This window comes from Glandiceps talaboti, chromosome 22 (assembly GCF_964340395.1).
Source record: "Glandiceps talaboti chromosome 22, keGlaTala1.1, whole genome shotgun sequence".
NCBI classification, from domain to species: Eukaryota; Metazoa; Hemichordata; class Enteropneusta; family Spengelidae; genus Glandiceps; species Glandiceps talaboti.
In genome coordinates, this window is record NC_135570.1 from 12,181,056 (window position 1) to 12,188,878 (window position 7,823).

Genomic DNA, 7,823 nt, shown 5'->3' on the forward strand with positions numbered 1-7,823 from the left:
ACTCGCTACTACCAAATTCACAATATGTGGGAACTATTGAAAGTATAGGTACAGTATATTCTGTTCCTCTTCAAGTTATACATAATGTAATAAACTTAAAGTACCACATTACCCATGACAACCGACCACTGTAACCTGGTTTGAAAGTGAATGCAAGTATATATGTGAAAAATATGACATGACAATGGTACAATGAAAGTCAGTCATCACCAGAGGGACATGTGGTATTATAGTAGGGAAATGCAACTCATTGGCACGCCAGTGTTTCGTTTTATATACTAAACCTGTATGTGATTGATTTGCATCACTTATTACCACCAAAGGACAAGTCAAGAAAATGCAACTGTGCGTTAAGTAATGTACCTACTGACTGTATTTTATTTACTACAATAACACACTATATTTACAGTTGTGAAACATAAATACTGCTACTCTACGGCAGAGCATATTTGATCATTACTTTACATACGGTATCACTTTTTCTCTCAGCCAATAAACGAGTTCATGTTGTACCCAACTCGTCAGAGCTCGAGTAAAACTATTTAATTGTGTTATAAACAGTGCTTGCAACTTTTAAATCTTTGTCAGAGATGAGAACGCTTAAAACTGATGTTTTGTCTTTGTGGGTGTTGCGTCAATCACTCATACATGTATGTAGGGAGCAATGAGTACCACCAATGACATGTTTTGCACTTTCACGAGTATGACAAATTCAGAGTACACAAACTGATCAACAGTTGATTATTGTTGCTATAGATACAAAGTAGAATGATAGTAGCTCATTAATGTTGACATGGATACAGACTAGAACATTGTTGCCATGGATACAGACACAACTGAGTTTTTGATGCACTTGTTAATATATACACGACACACTGAAAAGATTTCAAAAATATCACTTCTTTGAGCTTTTATTATCTTTCTTCTGAAATCTCCGAAGTGGTGGTCCCCACTTCAGACAGGATGTGTCCACTGTAAGTCTGGGTTTTTTATACTGTGCACTCTTAATGTGTTCGTCCACTAATTTTGGAGTGACACAAATCACATGCTGTCCTTTCCAGTATTTCACCATGTTCAATGCTTGCAGTGTACTGATGATATCTGCTTGTGTGATACTGGTCATTTGGCTATAAATGGAGAGAACAAACAAAAGAACATATTAGACCTAGTTAAAATATATACATTTTTACATAGAGCAGGATTTACAAAATATACACCAGCAAACATAGTTTAGTGCTGGATGTACAAAATCTACACCAGCAAACCTCAACATTTTACATGGGTTCAACAGGCATTTAAATATATTATACATTAACACTTGCCTTAAATCTTTAATTGACAATGTTCCTCTGAAGTCGCGTAATATTTCCAACAATACCCAGGACCAGTAACTACGGTAACTCAGTTTACCAAGATCTGAGAGTGGCTTCTCAGGAGAACCAACAGCACACTCTGCTTTGGACAGTTCATAACCTACAATGTAGATACAATTAATCAGAATTCAATCACATCTCCAGTTACATTTGTGATATTTGAAATACAGAAACATGGGCTGGGGTTGATGGCTTTGTAGAGAGCAATAACCTAATGTACATGTATAGCGCTAACAAGCGAGCTTAGGAGAAGTGTGATTTTGAAATACAGCAATGTTTGTGAAAGGTGTAGATTCAAAATATACTTATACGCTTGTCATCATATATATAAATTCGAAATACTGACAAGATTTCTTTACTTGTACATGTATAATAAAGGTATACACATACATTCAGTGCACACACACATACATACATACGCACACATACATACGCACACATACATACCATACACACATACATACATACACATATACATACATATACATATACACAAATGTACAGACACACACTTACATACATGCCCATTATGTAAAATAACCATATATACATTTAAGTTGATAGCAGAAATCAATGCAAGTGTACTAAAGGTAGAAACAAGTCTGACTGGACTTAACATTGTAAAATAATGAACTTACTGAATGCAATCAAAAACTTTCCATATCCCTTCCTCTGGAATGGTGGTAGTGTAAGAATACAAGCAACATTGTTGCCATCAGGAGATTCCTTTTCCTGGAATACGAGACATCAAAGAATTAACATTTTATCTCAAGTTCACTATCAAAAACCTCTTTTTACAAAAGGGCTTTAGAACTGGTGATAACTACTTAGAGACTAAAATAGCTATACAGATGTGCCCTGTACTGGATGGTCACTGTGTAAACAAAGACTGTGTGAAAACTTACCTTTGAGAAATATCCCACTAGATGTGCACCATATTTATCTACTTCAGTCAGAACATAAAATAAGAATGGTTCCACGTCAAAGTATAACGTCTTATGGTCAAGAAACAGTTTTGCCAGTAAACACAAGTTTTGACAGTAAATCTGTAAAGTAGAACAGACCACACACACGCATGTTATCAACAAAATTGACCTTCCTACATGTATTATGACAAGTCAAGTATGCATAAGATTTAATGGGAATGCTACTCCAGGAGATAGAGACATTTTCATAAACCATGTGTTCTAGAGAGTAATTTCATGATTTTACATCACCTACAATTGCTTGCAATTTTAGTGAAACAGCAAGTTGATCTTGTGCCTTTATAGGGTATATTTGCCATGGGCTATTGCATCATGGGAGTCAGCAGACATAATGTATTCAATAGCCCATAGCAGAGATACCCAATGACGACACAAAATCAACTTGATGTTTTTATGAAATCGCAAGTAATTGTAGGTGATGGACCATCATGAAATGACTCACGAACCAATAGTTTATGAAAATGACTTCATTTCCTGGAGTAGCGTTCCCTTTTAATAACATTTCAGTCTTATATGAGGTTTAAGTTATGATCACTCTTATTAAAAATATCTTAATTCCACACACTATGACTTTTCAGACATCAGGAACACCATTCACACAAAAGATTTACCTTGTGTTCTCTGCCATCTACTTCATAAACAGATATTGAATTCTTACGGTAAATCTCCTTACCAGGCGGTTGACGTACTGTACAAGTACCCTGAAATAACAGTATACATTACGATAAGTACAGCACTTGTACTGTTATCTAGGCATTCAATGGTATGTCGACAAAGGCGGTGTCAGTCGAATTGTAGTCAGCAGTAAACACAAGTAGATTTGCGAGAATAACCCATTGTAGTACACCTCTGAGGATGCTGACGAGATGTCAGCAAAAATTTGGGATTCATTTTCAAGAATTTTTTTGACTGAGTAGAAATTTTATTACTAAACAAGTAGATTTGTTTGATGAAGTTGATCTTGAGGCATATGTAACATGAAAGATCAAATAGGTGATTTTACATCTCATTGCAGACCTTACGAGATATGCAAATATAACTAGGAACAATGGTTGTCAAACATGATCCTGGTCAAGCTTTCATCACTGGTAATGTGTGATGATGTTTAGAACAATAGTGTTACTAAGCCTTTGACACTTTCCACTTGACCACACTCAAGTGGTTGCAATGGCTCACATGGAATCTCGTGAGATCTGCTGGGAGATGAAAAACGACTTACTAAAGAGACACAAATTCTGGTTCAAAAAGTTTTCTGTGTTTGAAGACATAGTCCCCAACGCTACATATATTGTGCTGTTAATTGATGTCAGAAACCCTTCGGGGCACAAATAAAAGTAATGTGTAAACTTTGCAGTTGTGAATTCTAAAATATAACCTAAGTGTTTCTTTGACTGAATATCGTGTATTATTCTTACCAAATGATATCTGTAAGTTTTTTCCATCTTCATATACTTCAAACAATATTCACAAATCCAAAGTTTTGGAGCTTTACCATACTCTTCAGGGTATGGTGAAAAATACCAGGTATCTATCTCATACTTGCCAGTCTGGACTCTATCCACATACTTTATCTTGGTAATCTGTCAAGACAAATCAACAACATATGTGTTTCTTTTTTGAAAAAATGAGTTCATGAAGTCCAAATAGTTTCAACAATTCATAACTTTGACAATGACAAAGTTGGTTGTTCTTAGATGTGTGATGAAGTTTGGTAGTAACTAGTTTAGACACAGTAATTTTCAGTGCAAGTCATAGCACTGATCAAAGGTGTTGGTCAAAGTTGGTAGAAAAAGTTATTGTGTTGGTCAAGTTGGTATAAATAGTCATGATGCCGGTCAAACTTGGCAGAAAAAGCGATTGTGTTGGTCAAAGTTGGTAGAAACAGTCAATGTAGTCAAAGTTGGTAGACACATTCACTGTGTTAGTCAAAGTTGGTAGAAACAGTCACTGTGTTAGTCAAAGTTGGTAGAAACATTCACTGTGTTAGTCAAAGTTGGTAGAAAAAGTCACTGTTGGTCAAAGATCGTAGTATCGATATAACAAAGTCACGCTATATCAAAGGTCATTTATTTGACAAAATAAAAAGCAAACTGTTTATAAAAGCAGGGTAGGTAGTGTAGCAATGACAGTGTATTGATATGATCAAGCCAAATAGTAAACAAAGTTGGTAATTTTGATAAACAAAGTTTTCCACATGCTATGAATGCTTGAAAACTAAAAAGTAAAGCTAATCAACTTTGTGGTGACAAAGTTTGAAATAATACAGCTAATCAACTTTGTGGTTACAAAGTTTGAAATAATACCTTCAGAGCAAAAATGAGAATGGTTCATATCATGAAATGATAAATGAATCATGTGATCAAAATGGAGCGATTCATTGCTTCATCATGAGGTATGACAGTGTGATAACTCCTAGCCCACACACTTGGTGTTCATGATAGCTAAGCCCCCCGACACTTGACGTTAACAATAGCTAAGCCTAGAGACTGGTGTTCATGATATCTGAGCTTGGAGATTTGGTGTTCATGGTAGCTTGGCCCTTAGATTTGACAAAGTTAAGCCCAGGGACTTAGCATGTATGGTTGCTTAGCCCAGAGACTTCCAAGTTCATGATAGCATAGCCCTGAGACTTGGAGTTCATGACACAAGTACTCTTGGCTATGTATACTACTACATCACTGTGTCCTACATACCGCTTCATGTTCTTTTTCCAAGGCTGCAGTTGTTGGATCCATCTCAGCATAGCTCTACAAAATCAAACATATCACAATATGAATACTATGTATTGCATATATACAATGAACCTCTGTATTTTATTTTACAGTTGTATGCAGGTAAAATCTACAGAAGTGCTTTAATTATTTTACTATGATATGGAATGTGTAAGTACCTGTGCAAGTTTTTCCTGAATCCCCCTTCCTATTACTGGAGTTCCCTTGTCTTAACAGGGAACAAAAGTGGGGTTGATGTGATCTAAGCTGCAATTACGTTATACAGCCCAGGCACCCACTACAGCCACCACCCCCATACATACCAGCCAATCCAGTTCAAACATCCACACACATCTTACTAAAACATGATGATCCCTACCATAACCAACCCTATCCATTCAACCCTAATTCAATTGCCCCACACACCCCATCCATTCAAACCCTACCACACAACATATCTACATCCAATGCACCTGAATACCCCAGACATCCTCACCCAACCCAATCTGCGACACCCCACACATCCCAGCCTATGCAGTTCTAACACCCTAGACATCCAACCAAAGCATCCTCACCCAACCCAACTCATGCAACCCTAAAGCCACCACACATCTTCACCCAACCCAACCCCAACAACCCATCCATGCAACCCTAACGCCACCACACATCCTCACTCAACCCAACCTGCACCATCTCCACATTCCCACCCCTTCCAATGTAAAACCATAATCCTATCATAATTTTCCAACCAAATTCAGATAAACCTACCTTTTGTACGTGGTTAATTTCATCATGCTTTCTTTTCTGATTCCTTGTAATTTTACGTTCAGTTTGTTCCAGCATACTTTTGGGGTCAAACACTTTCTTGTCTTCAGTGACAGAGTTTGTTAAGTCAAGTCTCTGGGTCTCCACCCACTCGTCAAGTCTTCGGTTGACTAATGTCATGAAAAATAATTTGAATGCAATATCAGTACGACTGTCATTTGGTACAATATTTGTGCATAAAACTAAAGTTAGTGCAAGAATTATAAATCAATGCTTGAAATTAACTTTTTTTCTACGGTGGTCCCAGTGGGCTACCAATTTCAGAAAGTGGTAGCCCAAGGATGGTGACCACTAGTCCTGTATTCCTGAATTGAAAATAGAGTTTCTCTATTGGAAATATGTGTGTTATTTAAGATACTTTCATGTCCGTAAATCTTCCATCCTTTAAATCATCACATAATCAGTGGTAGCCTAAGTTGGCTACTAGCTGCAAATTATGGTAGCCCAATGACAAGAATTGGTAGTCTGTGGACATGGGACTACTGTTAATTTTGAGCCCTGTAAATACAACACACAGTTCAACATAGATTTCAATGCCAATTTGCATATAATGAACATTGGAATTTCAAAGATCGTATTTGGAAAATCAGGCCTGCCATATTGATTCTCTGTAGATTATTACAAGAAGTGACAAATAGTTCTTATATACTTACATCCTTTGTAGTGGACATAGAACTCTCTTCGTCCTCCAACCAACTCATTTTCTCTTGACTGAATCACTTCTGCCTTATCTACAAGAAGAAATTTGACAAAAAACGTGAAGTTGAAAGATTTCACAAACATTTTACATCACTGACACAATGCCCTACGTAGCCATACTAGTAGTCCTGGGATATACAAGTCACAAAACTGTCAACACAATATGACAACAAACCTGCAAAAGGGCATTTATTTCTTTTATTGGGGAACATAGATTTCCAAAAACATGGCAACAGATTTCTTTTCTTATATATTTGGAGATAGAATGTAGTACTTTCTAAAATTGCAGTTTCATGGGAGCTATCGGAGCTTGTCAGTTGAAGTCATTTGACAATGTTACTTAGGTTTGTTTGGCTTACAAAACACACGAGAGGCATACTGTACATGTAAGGGATAACATACACCATGGAGGTAGGAACCTATCTCCACCCATACACATAATATTTATTACTCTAATAGTATACTGTATTACTGGGTTCGTCCACCATCATGTGATACTGTACTTCCGTGGTTTATCCACGGTTTATCTGACAACAAAAGTACTACATTCCATACTGACAGGGCATTTACATATCATTATCAGTATAAAAAGTATGACTAGTTTTGACAGTGGGGGTTTCGTTGCTTGCATTACAGGAACACATTGAATATGGGAGGAAAATATAGATGTCTGACAATGTGACATCACAGACTGTCATGTCAGCGTCATACAAATATAAACAGTGGACAGGAACGCCAATGTTACTTACGCCACGTGTTATCAGAACGCTTCACTAGGTAATTTTCTCCAACTTCAACACATTCCAGTCTACCACTAAATTTGAAAATATCACCCCGTGCTTCGTTCTCCATATTTTCTTGGTCCTTCTGGTTAATTTTATCCAGGTTTGGGGCGTCTTTGTGGAGCACTGACGATACGTTTCCGACGCTATGATCAGCCATCTTGAAAATACCTATGTTAATTAGATCAGGGGTTAACCATCTTGGTGTCATTTTGTTGTGTTCACTTTAATTTGTGTTTTCACTACCAAGTGAAAATATGAGCTTTTTTAAATAGAGACTTTGTAAATGTAATTTAGCAAAGTTATGAAAAATGGTCATATAAGCAATTGTTAAATTTTATACTATATTATTGCGGGATAACATCGCACACTTGATAATTAGAGTGTCACCCCTGATTATATCATACTGAACGTGTGAGGGCGCACATTTTGATACACTTATGTGCT

The 7,823-nt window shown here is 36.7% G+C and overlaps 1 protein-coding gene across 1 annotated transcript; it reads right to left on the reverse strand.

Moving 5' to 3' along the window:
• Positions 1–350: 350 nt before the first annotated feature.
• LOC144451950 (histone acetyltransferase KAT8-like) lies at positions 351–7,526 on the reverse strand. The gene is made up of 10 exons (XM_078142872.1): positions 7,344–7,526; positions 6,549–6,626; positions 5,839–6,005; positions 5,053–5,106; positions 3,775–3,939; positions 2,971–3,060; positions 2,279–2,419; positions 2,012–2,105; positions 1,323–1,473; positions 351–1,127 (listed from the first exon to the last, which is right to left on the reverse strand). Exons 1-10 carry the CDS (start codon positions 7,444–7,446, stop codon positions 896–898), a joined length of 1,275 nt encoding a protein of 424 aa, XP_077998998.1. The 5' UTR covers positions 7,447–7,526; the 3' UTR covers positions 351–895.
• Between the last annotated feature and the right edge of the window lie 297 nt (positions 7,527–7,823).